The sequence below is a fragment of the Strongylocentrotus purpuratus genome, unplaced genomic scaffold (assembly GCF_000002235.5).
Source record: "Strongylocentrotus purpuratus isolate Spur 01 unplaced genomic scaffold, Spur_5.0 spur5_scaffold_1, whole genome shotgun sequence".
Classification (NCBI taxonomy): domain Eukaryota; kingdom Metazoa; phylum Echinodermata; class Echinoidea; order Camarodonta; family Strongylocentrotidae; genus Strongylocentrotus; species Strongylocentrotus purpuratus.
In genome coordinates this window covers 52,575,673-52,594,955 of record NW_022145594.1, presented here as the reverse complement: position 1 = coordinate 52,594,955, position 19,283 = coordinate 52,575,673, and the positions used below count along the sequence as shown (strand labels likewise).

General features: G+C 37.9%; 1 protein-coding gene across 1 annotated transcript in view; it reads right to left on the bottom strand.

The window, feature by feature from the left end:
- Positions 1 to 530: 530 nt before the first annotated feature.
- Positions 531 to 19,283, bottom strand: part of LOC105438580 — a 43,401-nt gene continuing 24,648 nt past the window's right edge. Inside the window, exons 5-13 of the mRNA XM_030978938.1 lie at positions 17,290 to 17,337; positions 14,708 to 14,929; positions 8,022 to 8,450; positions 7,120 to 7,383; positions 6,571 to 6,594; positions 5,415 to 5,528; positions 4,027 to 4,269; positions 1,534 to 1,809; positions 531 to 808 (exon numbers count right to left, since the gene is read on the bottom strand). Of these exons, the coding sequence (XP_030834798.1) occupies positions 531 to 808; positions 1,534 to 1,809; positions 4,027 to 4,269; positions 5,415 to 5,528; positions 6,571 to 6,594; positions 7,120 to 7,383; positions 8,022 to 8,450; positions 14,708 to 14,929; positions 17,290 to 17,337 (1,898 nt within the window). The remainder of the gene's footprint in view (positions 809 to 1,533; positions 1,810 to 4,026; positions 4,270 to 5,414; positions 5,529 to 6,570; positions 6,595 to 7,119; positions 7,384 to 8,021; positions 8,451 to 14,707; positions 14,930 to 17,289; positions 17,338 to 19,283) is intronic.

The following is a 19,283-nucleotide window of genomic DNA, read 5'->3' as shown; positions in this document are numbered from 1 at the left end:
CATGTTTACGCTAGCAGGATCTAGAAATTAGGGCAGAAGATGGGTGAGAATTTGGGAATAATTTGATGATTTTATGCATTTATATCCCATTTAAACAAACAAAATACATACTTTTTTGTATTCATAACAACAAACAAAACAAAAAAACAGTGACATTTTTTATTTTATTTTAAAGCTAACCGTAGATTTTCAGATTTTGGGGTCGGTCGCAAAGGGCAATACAACATCTTTTTTTTTAGGCCTTACCGTAAGTTTTCATAATTCTATCCCACTTAATATATATTTGTTTCATAAGTATTTGAATTAATTGTAAAGACTCTTGGGAAATTCTGATTTATTACCTGGGAAAAGGGGGCAATAGTGGAATTTTGCTTTTGCCATCACAAATCTCAAAGAAACATCTTTTATTTTTTCCACTTTGCTATGTGTCTTCACACCAGTTTCAGGGTCATTTATACTGGTCCTCTGGAAAAAATGGAAGAAAAAGAAAAATACAGAAAGACTAAGAATTTCATTTTTTTGAAAGTTCTTCATGAAGGTGTAAAGATACCTGAAATCATGTCTAGTGCGAGTTGCTCCTTTCCCATGCTGAACAACGCATCGGCCAATACCAAGCGATGGTTGAAGGTTGAAGAGCGTACAGTGTCTCTCCATCTAAGAAGTCCAGACTGATGAAGTGTGTCATCCTTCACTTGGTTGTCTGGCTCAGTCGATTGGAGGTCATCAGAAATACCCAGTTGTTTCGCCAGTTGTGCCGTGTCAACTCTGTTCTCAACTTCTATCACGTCTCCAATGCTGATTTCAAATCCTGTAACATATACGAATACCAGTTTGTAAAGAAAAATGACTATGATTTTAATTCACCCCACATTTTCTTGTCGGCTAAAGAATTGCCTGGATTATGTTATGAAGCATCAATACAAGGACCACACATACAGGCATGGAAGCTATAGAGCTATCAATTGTATCTCTATTCTTTTGTACACACTTAACACATTTAAAGGCAACATTTTGTACAGGATCTCCCAGACCTAACCCACTTCGTCATTGTTATGGATATAATTCATTCTACTGAATGGGATCGTGGGGTCAGAAGGAAGAAAGCATTAAAATGCCTGCAAGTTAATGAATATGTGCTTATTTCATACGAAATTTCTCAAATTTCATAGTTACCATCCATTTTGATATTTTATGAGTCCATAAAATAAGAAATCCCTGCACACATGCTAATCCATCCACACTGACGCCTTACATCCTACCCCGTACCCATTTAACACATGGGTGAAGAGGAGCAATATAGATAAAAATGCCTTGCTAAATGGACTCACGTGCCGTGACGGCACATTTACCCAGGAACATGATTCTTGTTTAAACCAGAAAAGCAAAGCATTTCCTGTGATTAAGTCATTCGACTACAATACCTCCATAAAATACAAAATAATGTACATATATATAACACCCTTCACAATAAATTTCGTTTTCATCTGTGTCTTTGTAAAGATGTAAACATGGTAAAGAAGATTCAGCACTTACCAAAATATAGTGACCTTGCCTCTTCAGAATACCCTGCCTGTCTCAAGGGCATGACCATTTTTACTCGATTATCAATGGACACCTGCTTCAAGATATAAGCAGTACCCTGTGTCAGATTGTGAGGTCCGAGGTCGCCTCTGAAAAGGTTAAGGACTTGATCGCTTATGTTGAGAGCTTTGGCAAATGGGTACACGTCGGCCATGATGAGGCGAAAGGCTAAATCGATCAGCTCTACATTGAAGATTTTGAATGGTTTTTTCTTGGCAAGAAGGCAGGCTAGAAAAGATAATATAAAACAAGTAAGTTGTAATCACTTGAAATATGATCTGCTTGCCTATACTTCCCAACCCCTTCCAATTAAAAACTTTATTTCATACAGAGGTACGTGACCAAGACTATGGTAGAGACAAGTGTAACTGTACATAATTGTCCTTTCTGATTGTCTACATTGTGCTCACTTTTTTTTTCTTCTTTCTATTACACCATTTCTTGTTCTAAAATGTATTACTATAAGGGTAAACGATAATATTAGCGTAAATTTCCATGAACTTCTAAAAATACCATTTCCAGACGGGGGGAACCAACATATTACAATACTCAACATCAAAAGCCCAATAATTATATTCTAGCAGATGACTTTTAATTGAATACCAGCATATCTTGTAGGAAAATAAACTTTGAGCTGAGATGCAGATTCTGTAAATGCTACATCTCGAGTACTCTATATTGTACGGAGTCGAAACATGGACTCTATGCAAAGAAGCAGAACGAAAGTTAGAAGCTTTTGAAATGTGGTGTTTCCACAGAATGCTAAAAATCAGCTTGGTGCAAACAGCGCAAACAAACTGATTAACGCAGTGCAGAAGAGAAAACTGTTGGTCATGTGATGAGAGGAGGATTGCAGAAGATCTTGCTGGAAGGAATGCAGTGGCGGATCCAGAGCGCACAGGGGGCACGTGCCCCCCCCCCCCCCCCGGCCAAAAAAAAAGAAAAGGAGAAAAAGGAGGGGGAAAGAAAAAGGAGAGGAAAAAGAAAAAAAGGGAAGAGAGAAAGAAGAAGAAAAGAGGGAGGAAAGAAAAGGGGAGAGGAGAAAAAGGAGGGGAAAGGGAAAGAGGGAGGAGAGAAAAGGTGAAAAAAGAAGAAAGGCGAAAAGATCCCAGTGGCGGATCTGTGGGGGATGGAGAAGGGGTTAGGGGGTTTAACCCCCCCCCCCCCCCTTGCGCTGCCAAGTGAAAATGTGATGTGAATAGAAAAACGCCATCATGTGTCCAGACCCACACAGTATCCGTATCGTCATTGGGTCGAACTCCCTCAAACTGTTACTTGATTTAAAAAGACGTTATCATGAAATGCTGTTTATGGTCTCCATTGTGTAAGTAGATGCCAGGAAAACATCACTTACGGGGTTCAAAATAGCCCCCCCCCCCCCCAATAATAATAATTGCCTTGCCGCTACGCGGCTCAGACCTTGCGGCTCGTGGACGATGCTCCGCATCGTCATTGGGTCGAACCCCCCTTAAACTGTTACTTGATTTAAAAAGACGTTATCATGCACTGCTTTTTATGGTCTCCATTGTGTTAGTATAGATGCCAGGAAATCATCACTTACGAGGGTTCAAAATAGCACCCCAAAAAATCGCATCGCCGCTATGCGACTCGTGGACAATGCTCTGCATCGTCTTTGGGTCGACGCCCCTTAAACTGTTACTTGATTTAAAAAGACGTAATTATCATGCACTGCTTTTAATGGTCTCCATTGTGTCAGTAGATGCCAGGAAAACATCACTTACGGGGGTTCAAAATAGCAACAACAACAAAATCGCCTCGCCACTTTGCGGCTCGTGGACGATGCTCCGTGTCGTCATTAGGTCAACCCCACCCCCCCCCCCCCCCCCTTAGCAAAAAGCCAGATACCGTCATCTGCCCCTGGATCCCTTTGAGGGGGTAGGAAAAAGCAATTTTACGTCATATTACTCCAGGAAGTGCCTGAAAATGCACCTAATGTGGTTCTAAAATTGCAAATGCTTCCTACTCGGGGAGGGGGTGCTGACCCCCTCCCAGACCCACCCCCGCTTGGTCGCTCCGTTCCCTCGCCGCTGACGCCTCACTCCATCGTTTTTCATATATTTCACCCCATGTGATTTTGTGCCCCCCCGGAAAGAAATTCCTGGATCCGCCACTGGAATGGTAGAGGGTAAACGAGAAAGGGGTAGGCCTAGACTAGACAGCGAATCACTTGGTTTGATGATGTCAAGAAATGGACTGGTCTTAACTGCGGAGAGGTTAAAGAGCAAGGGTACATGACAGAAAGCGATGGAGGTGCATAGCCGCCAACCCATTCCGAAGGAACGGCACTAGATGACGACGATGATATCTTGTTCTAAAATAGATTAAAACTAAAGTATTAGAAGAGATTGGCATAATTAGCCCTTAAAAAGACCCTTTTGGAGGTCTAAAAGACAGGGTGCCATCCGACATAATAGCGTGCCTTACCATAGTGTGGGTGTTCTTTCTCCAGAAGCTGTCTTAGAGTTTTTCTTAGGGTATTTGGTCGCTTCTTTTCTCTCTTAATGATTCTTTCAAGTTCGGAGTCTAACGCTGGTTTCAGCACATTGATTATTTCAAGAAGTTGTTCCGGGACTACTGTCAAACCGTATTTTTTACAGAACGCACGGAGAATTGATGACCCAGCGTAACGACCAATGCGATCAAGTTCATCACGTGATATAGATGAGACTGTAAGGAAAATTATATTTAAAGGGCAAGTAATGACATGAAAAACTTTTAAAATCACTACTCGGACAAATTGGCAACTTACTTATGAGTCTGTGACGTCATTACCTCACTATCCACTAATTGTTTTCTTTATATTGATAATATAAATTTCCAATTTCCCCCCTAAAAATCTTATTTCCTCACACCAGCATCCAAGTTATATTGATAGTACGGTAAAATGTTTTTGAGCGGATGCACTATATAAGAGTAATTTTTTCAGTTAAATCATGAAAAACGTGAATTTTGATAAACTATTTATATAAAATTCAATAATTATCAATATACAATATTCAGAAAATAGTATCAATTCTTCAAAGTTCAGAAAAGATTTTGTGAAATGTCATGCATGCAATATGATACATATCATATACATGTAACCTAGGCAAAGGCAAAGGCATGGGGAAATCAAGTTTTGAGGGATAAAAAGGGAAATTAATGGGATCAAAATATATGAAGCAATTGATAAATAGTAAGGCAATGACATCACAAACTGATCACCAAATTTGCAAATGGTGTAGTGATTTTCTAAGTTCCACAGTTTTTCATACTTTAAAAAAAAAAGAGTTTTTTATTCCATATCAACAAAATATTTAAGTAGTAAATTTGTCATGAAAAACATCTAAAATTGCTATTGAACCAAGCAAGTGGTCGATACAAGATATTTCTACAGGACGTAATATTTATTATAGCAACAATTGGAGAAGTCTGTGACAATTCCAACTGTACCCCAAAATAAGTTACATTGTAATTTCCGTTATAATTATTGCTATCAGATTCATCTATGTATCATTAGCCTTAATCAATGTAATACACAAGCATATTATCAACACAAAATAATTTATATGAATTACCGCTAACATTTTTAAAACTTTTAATCTTACTTAAGGTCAGGCATGAATACAAACTTGTTCATTTTATTATATTGTTTACATGTATTTTTTCAAATTATTTTCTTTTTTCATATTTGTAACAATTATTATGTCTATGTTTAGTTGAAACAAATTATTAATGTACCATGTGGAAGAAGATTTTTCAAATAAATATAAACAAAAATAAAAAATGCAATGAGCTACAGTGGCGGATTTGGTAAGTGAAGAATGACTCACCACTTTCTGATCTAATGGCTCCAGGATTCTGTTCTTCATTTGTAATCGTCAGGCATGCTGGCAGCTTCGTGGTTGATGTGATGACTTCACTCTGTTCTTTGCTGATGAAATTGTCTGTGGAAAATGTTAAAAAATTTATAGTAATAATTTTGTTTATCAAGGGAGGCCTCATATTCACCATCATCATCGTCAATGTTGTACATTCTTCCTGGAGAACCTATTCATTATCTTATTCGTATTACTATATGTAAAACCTTGTTTGATACAAGTTGACTCGTTGTGTGGAAACTATGTCGGTTACGTCTAACAGGAATAATAGCTGGAAATGTGCGTATATGCAAGGAGATGTGACTTCTCCCTCCTATATGGTTTGTGCAATTTCTTGTCAGGCAGCTGAGGGTTGCCTAGGGGAAATGATAAAAACTTCAACAGTTTTAAAGTTTTTGAATACAAAATACATAACCTTGACGACGATCAGATGAGGCAGAACAAGCAGAAAAGACAGAATGGACTGATCTCAGTGATAAACACAAACAATCTTTTTAATCACGAGTCTTCCATCACCCACAAGATGGAGTATGCCCTTTGACAATAGTGAAATATCATTCTAAGAATTAAGGTTATTGAACCAAGCGTTCATCACAATCATAAGTGATAGCGACAAAAATATGCTCTCTCTATAATGAGTGATCACTGACGAGAAAATAGAAAGAGAACAGTCTGACAAATCAATTTTTGTTTTTAAAAGATAAAACTCTAGAATACATTGGTATTCACTCGTGAACAGGTGATCAAAGAAAAAATTGCTTCCGTATTGGGGATTGAACATAGATTAAAATCTTAAACGGAAGCAATTTTTAATATTATAAATTTGATTGTAATCCATTAACAGGTTCTCAGAATATTGTGAATACAAGCTATTTTTTCATATTCATGGCTCTGCAAGATAACTATGTCCCGAGTTTGATAGTAATCCATCTGTCGGTTCTAATAAGAATGCGATCACAAGCTATGTTTTCATACATATAATGAGCATCATGACCCTAAAATCTAATAATTTCATTGGCTCTGCAAGATACATAAACATGTCTTGAGTTTGATGGTAATTAGGGCACCGGTTCTAATGATAGTATGATCACGAGCTGTTTTGGCATACCTAATGAGCCCTGTGACCTGAAACCTGTGACCTTTGACCTCATGACCCAAAATTCACTCAGTTCATCAGCTCTGCAAGATACAAACATCCATATATCCATAAATTGGTTCTTGAGAAGACGCGATCACAAGCTATTTTTGCGTACACAATAAGCCCTGTGACCTGTGACCTTTGACCTCAAAATCTAATCAGTTCATTAGCTCTGCAAGATACATACATGACCCAAGTTTGGCAGTAATCCATCAATCGGTTCTTGAGATAACGCGATCACGAGAACGGGACGTACAGACGTACATATGGACGGACATGCACCAGAAAACATAATTTTTGTAGCGGAGGCATACAAATATTGATAATAATAATAATTTTGTTTTCCAAGGGAAGCAACATCAGCTTTAATGTTGTACCAGGTACTTATTTACACCTGGGTGAAGAGTGATAAATGTATGTGGATTCACACCAACAACCCTTGAATTGAAAGTCAAGTGAATGAACCACTACTATACCACAACACCTTCACAATCTGACGATACAGCCACGAGAGTATACCTGCGATATACGAGTGGTTGCACTGTTCTGCCGCTTGTCTCAATCTGCACCTGATTTCGTGGTTACTGCACTTTTGATCCAGCACCCACGCCTTGAGCATGATGTCCGTCCTGAACATCTCAAGGTCTTCTTCATTCCTGTTAGCTATGGCACTTGCAGAGAGTCTGAAGGTTTTTCCGAGTCTCTGGCAGTGTCGTTTGGTGATATTGAGAGCAAACTCCTTCAAGACCTTGTCTGTCAGTTGGCTCTTGTACTTCCCTCGAACTAAAATTTGATCAAAAGATGCATTTAATATATCGCATATTGAGTATACAGTGCGTCCCAGAAAAAACGAAACTGAGAATTATCTATCTTTTATCATCACATTACAGTGCACATTCTCAATTCACTTAGAAGCATAATGTTGTCGCCTTTTTATAGGAGCACACATGCTAATCCAAATACAATGAAATTCTTTTCCTATTGGATATTTGTTTAATGGCTGGTTGGAGGGGAACAATGAAGATAAAACTGCCTTGCCCACGGATGTATAAGTGGCGAACTGGGGCTCAATCTTTTAACAAAATCATCTTATGTATGCTAGGGTGTATGTATGTCTGTGTGTGGACGTGTACCTGTATCTGTCTATTTATAGTAGCCGTTATTAGGTGATCGCAATTTCCTGATTTATATTTAATTTTGCTGTTTTATAATTCTCTCAAATGTTTTAATATTTCTCTAACAAAGTTGTAAATTTTAAATTGTATATCTGGGCCCTGCCTACAAGCAACCTGCTCATTAAGGGTATCCCTCCATGTTTATTTTTATATTATTATTTTAATACAATGTGTCAATACTATGTTATATTTGTTCGTTTTTTAAAGATGGAAAAAATAAATTGAAATTGAAAATTGAAATCTTACTCTTATAAAATGTCTTGGAGAGTTGACGATACACTTGGCCGTCGCTATCTCCAGTAGTCCTTCCTGCTTTCTCTAAAGCACGACACAGTTGTATCATCCGATTTGATGGCATTGATTCTGTATGTTTGCTTTTGAAGCCTGTCTCCCCGGACTTCGGAAGAAATGTGACTGTCTCGTCACAATGTTCATCTTTATCTCCGTATGTTGTCATGGCTGACATCGCTTTCCATCTCTTCATAATTTCGAGGTCGTCCCAAATTTCATCATACCTAGATGGTGCTGAGATGTGGTCATTATCTATAGGCTTGGTACAGCTAGTGGATGAATAATCTACTATGGGTTGAACTGTCTCTATACAGCTATGAACGTGCCAACAAATGTGCTCTAAGTCGTCATCAGAAACCGCATTGTCTATGCTTGCCAAGAAGTCTGAAAGAAGATAGAAGAAGACAAAGAGGAATTGATCCCTTGACAGGTTTTTGTTGTCGTAAATGTACGTATTCTTCCCCTGCAATACTTTTATTTCATTTATTTTCATATGTCTCATAAACATACATATGTTTCAAATGAAGTACAATTTTTTTTTTTCTTTTCCAATAATACATAATAATAACAAAGATAAGTGCAGGGTCAATATGAAAGTGATTTAACTAAGAGAAATATGATGGGACCTACATGAAAGCAAGCTTGTAAGGCTGTAGGCCCCAGTAAAGTATTTGTGGTAATAAATGGAGGACGGATATACATGTAATAGTGACCAGTCTAAATGAATCAAAAATAAAAAGGAAATAATAATAAACACTCCGCGAACTCCATAATGACGTATCTTGTAAATTAAAATATCGTGGTTAATCGTATCGGATGCTTTTGAAAAATCTAGAAAAACCCCAATAGTGTGAGAAACGTTGTTAATTGCGTGGGCTATTTTGTCTTTAAAAGATAATAAAGCATGACTTGTACTATGATTCTTTCGAAAACCAAACTGAGAGTCACATAAAACTTTGCTATGGGTAATAAAATTTAGCGTTCGGGTGTGTACCAACCTTTCAAGGATTTTAGAAATGGATGTTAAGAGTGAAATCGGACGATAATTATTGAGGGATTCTTTTTGACCTTTTTTAAAAATAGGGAAGACTCTGGCTATTTTCATATTTTGTGGGACTTTGCCTGTGGTTAAAGACAAATTCAAAATGAATATGAGAGGGGAAATTATTTCATCAATAATATTTTTAAGAGGGAAATTTGTGATTCCATCATATCCCGAACCCTTCTTCGTGTTTAGATTGGTTAATAGTTTTGATTTCAATCTCTAGAACTGGTGTGAAAAAAGGGACTGAGGGTTAAGGGCTTTTAGAAAATTTTGAAACTCTAAATTTGACTTTGGAATAGTATTGGCAATATTCGGTCCTATATTCACAAAAAAGTCATTGAATACCTCAGCCATGGCTGAGGAATCATCGATTTTGCAATTGTTCTTAAGAATATACATGTACTTAGGGGGATCGGTATTGTTTTTAGTTTTTAAAGCCTCGTTAATCACCCTCCACATACTCTTTATATCAAATTTGTACTTTTCAAACTGGCGTGAAAAATACAATTGTTTAGCATAAACGTAAAGACGATGTGAGGACATTACGGTAATGAGCGTATTGAGCCTTATTTCGAGCATTCAGATTTTGTCTGTGTTTATAGAAGAGTTTATTTTTTCTATTAATAGACTTAAGGAGACACTTCGTGATCCAAGGACTTTTAGGAATCTTTTTATGGTTGGAAAAATTTGATTTCTGAAGAGGTATGGTTGAATTTAAGTTAGATGTTAATAAATAAAATAAAGTTTTCATACAAAATGTTTACATCACTATGATTGTAAACAGGTGACCAGTCAACAGATCTCAATCTCTCCCTAAGTCTATTGAGATTTGTTTCTGACATTACACGAATATTAGGAGTATGCGAACGATCAGAATTCTTTGTCATGAATGAAGATATGAGAGCATAAATGGAAAAATGGTCAGTAACATCAGATACAATTATACCAGAAGTGACTAGGGAAGATAGATTGTTTACAAAAATATTGTCAATAAGTGTAAAAGTAACATCGTATATTTTCGTGGGTTTCCTGATGAGAGGAATATAAGATTTAGACAACATCAAATTGAGAAAATCACGACAGTTGTGGTTATCTCGACATTTCAAAATATTGAGATTGAAGTTGCCCATAATAATACATGTCTTGTTTTCAAAGTATTTCTCTGATAAAAGGGCGTGAAGTGATTCAATAAATTCAATAGGGTTTGAATTCGGCGGCCTATATACTTCTCCAACCATTAAATTACCCTTGTTTGGAACTTTAATTTCAATAAAGATATTTTCGATGGCTTCTGACATATGGCTAAATTCAACTAACACCTCACAGTTCAAGTTTTTTGGGACATAAAAACCAACTCCACCTCCCCTTTTATTGGTCCTGTCACTGGTTATAAGTCTGTAACCATGAATATCAAATAGTGAAGAAGGTGACAATTCATTAAGACAGGTTTCACAAACACCTATGACTCCGTGATTACATTTTAAATCGTTAATGAGTAGCTGGAACTGATCAAATTTTTTGCTAAGACTCCTGATATTAAAATGTGAGGCAAAGAGTTGGTTAGAATTTGAATAGGATGATGACGTAAGCTCTTTTTCTAGGAGGTAACCAGTAAACAAATGCTGAGGAAAAATCTCATTAGAATCGATTTCAAGCTGCAATTCAGGAGTTGTTGAATTTAGAAATGCTGCTATGTCTGAGTTGTCACCCTCTTCACTATTCATAAAGTTAACATTTATTGTGGCATCTTGAGTGTTTTTCATGTTAATTACATCATTCATCATATACATGTATAACAGAGAAATTTTGGCGAAGTGAGTAGTTGTTAAGGAATCTGTTTAACTCTAGGCATTGAATGTAAAGAACACTGAATAAGAAAAAAAGACAGAAGAATACATGACAGAAGAATAAGCACAGAAGTAAATAAACTAAAAGTGACTAGTTCGTATAACAAAAATACCAGCTGAGCTATTGTTACTTATCAACCTCAAAAATTTAGGAATTTGACATTTGGTACATTTAAACACAATTTGTATACACCACTTCAGGTATGCGTATGGCATGGCAAGAAAAATACATAGGGAATAACAGAACACCTTAATCAATGCTTTTGACCACGGCATACAAAAAAAAAAGACTTAAAATAAAACATACAATGTTCCTATACTTTGCGAACATGATGAGCAGAAATATATGCAAGCTCTTGATTTGAATTTGGCCACCCACCCCCCCCCCCCCCCTCCCGTTCGCAGGCATGGATTTTACATGCATAATGCGTCGTACAGATGACTTTTATGGGTTAATCAGAACAGTAAAATCAACAAGGATTTTCCTCCCCTTTTTTCTTCAATTATTGACATTTATTCCCACTTTTTTAAATACACAATACGTATGGTTGTGGTAGTACCACTTCAAAAGATAGAATAACTCAATATGCTTCGCTACATCAAGTTATACAGAATAATCAGGTCAATGTTTATACTTTGACAGAGAATTCAAAATGAAATTTTAACCCACAACTTGGGGTTCGAGATATCTAAGTTTGATATCGTTGAACATTGTAATAACATGAAATTTAGTAAATGTTTTACTGAGGGTAAGAACTGCTTGTTTGTTGATTCACATAAATAAGCATCCATTTAAGTTCAAAGGTTAGACATTGTCATTTGTACATGGTTGTGGTAGTAACGGTAGAATAACTCAAATATGCTACTGCGAGTTTTAAAGTTGTTGAGATAAAAATGCATGTGGCAGTTTAAACATGAACAAAATGTTAAAATGAAATTTTAAGCCACATCTTGGGATTCAAGATATCTAAATTTGATACCAATTAACTTAGAATAACAATTTCTGCATTCTACTGTGGTACATAGCACCAAACTTGTATGTTACACAAAATTCTGCAAGTGTAAATTTCACCTCAAGTCTTTCCTGTGCAATATACTACCTGCCAATCAATAATAATCTACCATCTAAATTTTTAGAGATACATTTACTGAGAGAAAGAATTGCTTGTTTGTTGATTTATATTAAAAAAGCATCGATTTATTAAAAGGTTATATGTTGTCATTTTTACAAGTACGTACAGTAGTGGTAGCGCCACTTTAAAGGTAGAATAACTCAAATGAGCTAGGCTACCGCAAGTTGTAAATAATTGTCAGTTAGGATTTAGAACAGCTAGTGCATGTGGCAGTTTAAATGTAATTAAGACTTCAAAATGAAATTGTACGCCGCATCTTGGGCTTCAAGATATCTAAGTTTGATATCATTTGAATAACATAACTGTAGTAAATGGTGAGAGGTACATTTACTGAAAGAAGTAGGGCTAATAGGATATAAAAAGAACTTAAAGGCAAGAGATCAGTTTTACTTTTAGGAAATTAAAAACTAGTTGTACAGTCATGTAGACGCTTACAAGAGAGGTAGCCCTATCGATCCTTCTTGAACAACAAGTTCTAGTCTCTGTGGAGATTCCAATTTCCGGTTCCCTTTTTTTTCCAATGAAGTAACACTTTGGTTCCACTCACAGATATTTTTGTTGACACATTTTTCTCTTTTGGTAGAGTGTAGGCAATGTTGGCGAGAATACTTCTTCTGGCTTTGAGGGCGGGTGGAAGATCGGTACGGACTGTGATCCTTCGGGCTTGTCGGTCTGGCCCAGGCCCGGCTGTGCCAGAATCCCGTGGCTGGCGTTGCTCATCAAACACGGCAAGAATTTTATTTCTATCTTCCATATAGACAAACTTGGCGATGATGGCGCGTGGGGCCGGTGGTCAGCTGGCCTGATTTGGTGCTATGTTGTCGCGCCGGGGAAGGCGATGGGCATTCACTATGGCGATGTTTGCGGCGTTGTCGACGTGGATGCCAAGGTAGATGAACGTATCGGGAAGCGTGTGCATGACGACTTCATTTTGAGGTTCCATCACTCCATAGAAGAGGAGATTTGTGCGACGACCATAAATTTCCATAAGCGTCAGCTTGTCTTGGAGCTTAGAGATTTCGTTGGCCATCTTTCTTTCTATGTCGGGAAGCTTTTTCTGCTCTTTTTCGGCTAACTTGTCAGAATTCATTGTTACAGAATTCTCTAAATCTGTAAGTTTTGTTGTGATGACTGAAAACTCTCTCGCGTAAGTGAATCGAGCTTAGCATTTAGGATAGCTGAAGAGCTGGTAATACTCTGGTGAATGTCCGATAAAGTGAGTTCGGGGGGTTCTACTTCGCTAGTGTCTGCCACGTGTTGGCCGGCATCGAAGCAAGCGGGTTGGGTGTGATGGGCGGCAGTGGTTCGATCGTTGTTTTGCCTTGTCGTGCGGTTTGCCGTGCTGACTACTCGGTTGTAAGACAACAAACAAATTAACGTAAGGACGCCAAAAAACAACTCCGAAATCCGTGTTTATTATAGGTAATATCACTGAGTAATGTCACTGCATATGAAATTAGACGAAAATATGGAAATGAAAGTCAGAAAACCGGGAACAAGGGTAGGGCGGTGGCCAAAAAGCAAGAGAGTTACAGCAGTACGTCCGTCTCCATTGAGGTTCAACAATAATATGATTCTTCCTCATTCTTTTTTGATTTCGAGATAAGTTCCCTTAGGATGATTGTATTATCCTCGATACTTGCTTTCCATCTAAATCCCCTTTGCCTAGGACAAACATGCACCGCCGCGTCCAGCCGCCTAGTCTACTCTCGTAAGTCTCGCGACGCGTCTTCCTACATGACAAAGGCTCGATAGGTAATAGGCTTGAAAAGGATGATGGAGGAACCTCTTGTGCTAACACAGGCTGGGCAGTGAGGAGGTGTACTACTAACTCGCTGGACAGCCGGAGGGTCCTGGCAAATATGCCTTGGGTGGTCCACCTCTGCGCCGCTACTCTTTTGAGCTAGTCGATCCAGGTGAGAGTCGGGGAAGCCCCTTTTTGAGGATTCATGAGGGGCCAGCTAAGAGTACCACCCCCCCCGCACACCGGTGCCTCGGTAGCAACGACCCAATAATAACCGTTGCGTATTTTAGTCTAGATTAGAATCGATAATACCCCCGAAAGATTCTTTGGCAGCCATGTCGTTGAATTCTACCTCCTTTTTGAATGGAGGTTGAACAATGGTTTGACTTGGAACTCTTAATTCTCCTCTATTGATGGCCAAAACCTGGTGTGATCTCAAGACCACCATCGACCGCATGTCTTGAACTGGATCGGACGTGTCTTGCGTGGCACAGAAGACAGTGACATTGGTTTGAATTTGGTGCTGTCATGGACAATCTGTTTCAGTCTTTCCCTGTTTCTTTTTCGTAATCATAGACAAACTGCAATGGCGTGTGCAGTTAGTTGTTGGGTTAGCAATCAGTCGATGCCCATAGGGACCGGTATTGTTCTGGTTCTGAGTATACAGATTAAATAAAACTCCTTAAAAGACGTCTCTTATTTGAAAGAGAATAAACTACGGTCTTCTGAATTCATTCTTTTCCTGACACTGACCCTAATAAACAAGTAGGAATATAATAATATAATATAATTTATAATATAATAATAATTTCTCCATAAGAAATGGTATTCTAATAAACAAATAAGAATGAATGTAATATAAGAAGAGGTACCTTCATATTCAAGATTATTTTTCTCCATTGCAGCGTAGAGCAAAATGGCACTCCCAGACGAGTTCTCCTTCCATTCGCACAAGCGTTTATAGGGATCAGCTTTAATAAGTTTAGAAACCGGTTCTCCTTTGAATTCCTCTATCAACTCCGCCACAATTTCACTCAAAGATCCAATGTCTAACTTCTCGACAAGTTTTTCCAGTTCGAAATAAGAAATAATTCCTATATGAAAAATAAATCAAAATTTTATTGCAGTTCATAGTACTCAATATAAAAGATGTACATATATTACTATATATAAGAGAGTGAAGAATTCAATTTGGATAATCGTCTGTCATGGCAATTAATATACAAATAATAACTTAAACAATTGAAATTAAAATCCTTGGGAGTTCACTTCTTCACTATGACCGGTTTCAATTATATTTTTTCTGATAGTGAATTTAAAATTACAAATTAGAATATACAAACAATGTGTATGAGCGCATTGCGCTAAAATTGCGCGTTGCTTGGTAACAGAATTATCACATTATATTTTCATATTGTTACATCTTATTCAAAATTACAAATTACAAACAAATGCAACGAAACAATAAGAAAATATAGTTGGAATTTTTCAAACAGTATCAAACAATTCTTCCCCCTTTTTACTCTAATCCTGCCATAATAAATCCAGCCATAGGGCTAAACCCCATTGTGCCAAACCACAAATACCCCCTGTGCCAAGTTTATTTTGAGATAATCTGATGGGAAGCATCAGCACAGTACAATGGGCATGAATAATAACTGCCATTACGAATAAGAGCAAACATGCATGAAGCAGCGAAGCGGTAGCTCGCTCGCGTGAATTAGCAGCCAATCGAAAGCGCGCTCACGTGTCTACATGATGCACTATATAGCGGTAGCGTGCATGCCGCCTCATGGCAGGATATGAGTTAACTAAAGATTCTCATCTCAAAAACATATTTGGGAAAGCTAAATACGTTTCAAGTAGGAGACAGGCACCAAATTTAAAGAAACTGTTCAACTCGGCCACAGAAAAGGGGGAACTCAAAAGTGTACAATATAGTACAAATGGAGAGATTGTCGTGACATGATTTTAATAATATACCTCACTTAAGAAATCCAGCCATCTGATTGGTCGAAATTGCAGTCATGGTTTTAGCCATTCCCGTAAATAAACGAAAAATGCCACGCCGATGTAATAGTTCAAGAGTAAAATTCAAGTTACCGGGAATAGTTCAGTCTTGTTTAAAAACTGGTTTGAGCGATCGCGGATACCATACATTGTGTGTGTGTGCGAAGAATTGGTCGATAGACAGCATAAACACCTACAGGGTAGGCCCTACGTTTTATTATTAGCCGTAGATCTAGGTCTAGATATAGATTGTGATTTTATTGCATGCGATAACGGTGATACAGGTATTGAAGATTGTATAATGCAAGTGTTTAAATTCATTTGGTGGATGAAAAGTTGAATTCTACGCCGTTTTGTGCGTCATTGCAGCGCTGATTTTGGTGTGTTTGTACTAATTTCTGACAAATTTAGATAGCTTTCCTGATGGTATTTCATGCACATATTTCTGTTATATTAGTGATAAGCACTGATTCTTGTCCTTACATGTACCTTTGACTTGTTTCTTGTCTGTTATAGTCATTTAGTAGATGAATTACTTGAATTCATAGTCCCACACACATATGTACCTAATTGTGCTCTTACACTGTCTGCTGTCTCGATAGCGTAAACAAACTTGATTACCATGATTGGTAAGTCGCACATGTATTCTATGACCCTTTTTCGGTATATGAAAGTATTAATGACTGCTTTAATTTTCGAAACATAGTTGTTTTTATACGCTCTCGGGAAGGTTACAATCGAGCTATTGCATTTGTTTGTAAATTTTTTTTTGTATTCACTGAAAGAAACTAGATGAAATTTTGACTGCGCGCGGTCGAAAATAATGCCTCCGCCTGCATAGAGCTATTTTTCACATGTATGACCCTTTGAACTTTGACCTCATGACCGTAAAATCTAATCAGTTCATTGGCTCTGCAAGAGTTTGATAGTAATCCATCCATCAGTATTGTCAATGCATTCACAAAATAGTTTTGCATAAATAATCAGACCCATGACCTTTGACCTCAGGACCCCACAATCTAATCAGTTCATTGGCCCTGCAAGATACATATATGATCCAAGTTTGGCGGTAATCCATCAATCGGTTCTTGAGGAAGCGTCATCATGAGAATGGGACGTACGGACGGACGGACCACCAGAAAACATAATTGCCTCCGGCTACTTTGTAACGGAGGCATAATAAAATTGAAACCAGTCATAGTGAAGAAGAAAACGCTCTCAAGGATTTGTATTTCAATTGATTTAATTATCATTAATATGTATGTAGATACGAAAGCTATGTGGCCCTTGAGTTGTACATTATTTGTGGTGCCGGATTTTTATTTTGAAATAGGTTTCTTAAAGTGGAAAATGCCCACTCCTTGCTCCAAAACAGAAAATATATGAGAAATTGAAAACTATTTTTACTTCCCTTAAACTTTTTACAATAGAAATAAAAACTCACCGTCTATTTTCCCCAGAGGTGGATGATAGAGCACCTGGGCGTATGTACCTATATGGAAAAAAAATTACTTAAATTTATATCAACACACAAAAATGATATTTGCATGTTTTAATGATAGTTATTTAAAAATAAAGCTACAAGATCACCTAGAGTAAAATATGTGCGCATATTGTATGGCCCGATTTATTTCCCCTTACATAAAATGCCATTTCTAACTAGACTGAATTTTGTTTTTACTTATATTTAAACTAACTTAATTATCAGGATGCACAACTCCTTTAATTAACAGGGGGGGGCAGAGGCGGATCCAGCTGGCGGCAGGGGAGGGGGGCCCAATTCTGAGAAAATATTTAGTGGCGAAATAGCCGACCGATAATTCTCTTTTTTTTAAATGGCGCCGGCTGATAAGACGCTCAGTGGGGGGGGGGGGGGGGGGGGGGGGGGGGGTTAGTAAGCACTATTTTTACTTTTGCCCTCGAAAATTTGAAAAATCGTACCCCCCCCCCCCCTTGAGCACCAGGGGAGGGGGCCCATCGCCATAAAAAGGTAAAATTAACGTGTTTTTACACATTTTTTCCCCAGGGGGTAGGGGCCCGGGCCCCTCTGGATCCGCCACTGGGGGTATTTTTCCGGGGAGTAATTGTCCTCTAAGGTGACTGTCCAGGGGGTAATGTCCTGATACAGTATTAAGCATTTATTACAACTGCAATGGCATGACAGTTATACTTATAGAATAGTAGTAAAAATATATTGATAAGATAATGTATAGTACTGGATACTTTTTATCATCTTTATACTTTTGGAAAATCTAAGCAGGGACTATGATGATAAAAAGTAAAGAGTGGGATAATTAAGCTCTCATCAACAGGAAGGAAGACACATGTATTTAACGGTTGTAGGACAATTAATCCCTGGGCAATTACCCTCCAGCAAATTCCCAACTGGAAAATTACCACTGTGGCTACCCCCGAAAACAAACTTATCATCAGGGTGGACTTGCCCTTTAATCTTAATGAGGCAGGGCAATTTCTAGGACCAAGGGGGAGGGGGGGGGGGATTATGGCCCCCGTTTAAAGTTGATACTCTAAGACAATCCCAAATACTGAGATAATTACATAAATAGAAAGCTTTTAACCCCCATAATAACACCAAATGGTGTCCACCCGACAAAACAAGTTTAGAATAATGAATTTATTCGAGTAAACTCTACCAAAATATCTAAGTCTGAAACCCGGAAGTGCACGTAGAGTCGGGCCTCTATCCGTGACGTCACGAACGGGAGTCATTGGCTCAGTGAGAGTGAATGGCAGTGATATCCCTACGTAAATGCTATCCTGTCAGAGCTTAGATTTGTTGTTGTTAAGGAGTATATTCGATGGATTTTCTGTTTTCATTTGAATGAAGAATAACAAAGCAGCATTTTCCAGTCGCTGATTTCTTTTTATATCCTCATATTCACCTATTTGGTAGAGATTTAAGACGAGTTTACTGCTTAGGAATTAAAGTTAAATCGTGCACTTATGAATAGGCGGATGCATTATATTGTCATCAGATGTACATGAGCAGTTTTGTAAAACGAATAGGTCTAGAACTATGATAGTACTTATCATAGATGTGTGTGACTGCCTCAAAAAAGGATACAGTACCAGTTAAACATTTTATGTTGTAAAATATCAAACTTGAACGAGATCATGCAAGCGCGCTTCCTCTATAATATTTTGGCGAGTGATGCGGCTCTTGCATGAACGTTCGTGGAGCGAGCAGAATCGGGAGGTAAGACCAAGCCGCTGCTCTAGGCGCTGCTTGCTTGTGATGGAACGTACGTGCGCTAGTTGGAAACCATCGGGAGATCGCTGTAGTGTATGGTAATGAACTGTGCATGGGTAGGCAGCTACTGTTCACTCCGTGCCTGGGCCGATTTCAACACCAAAACAAAAATTACATGGTGAAAATATCGACTAATAGCACATCGTTGGCATGTATATGTCATAATT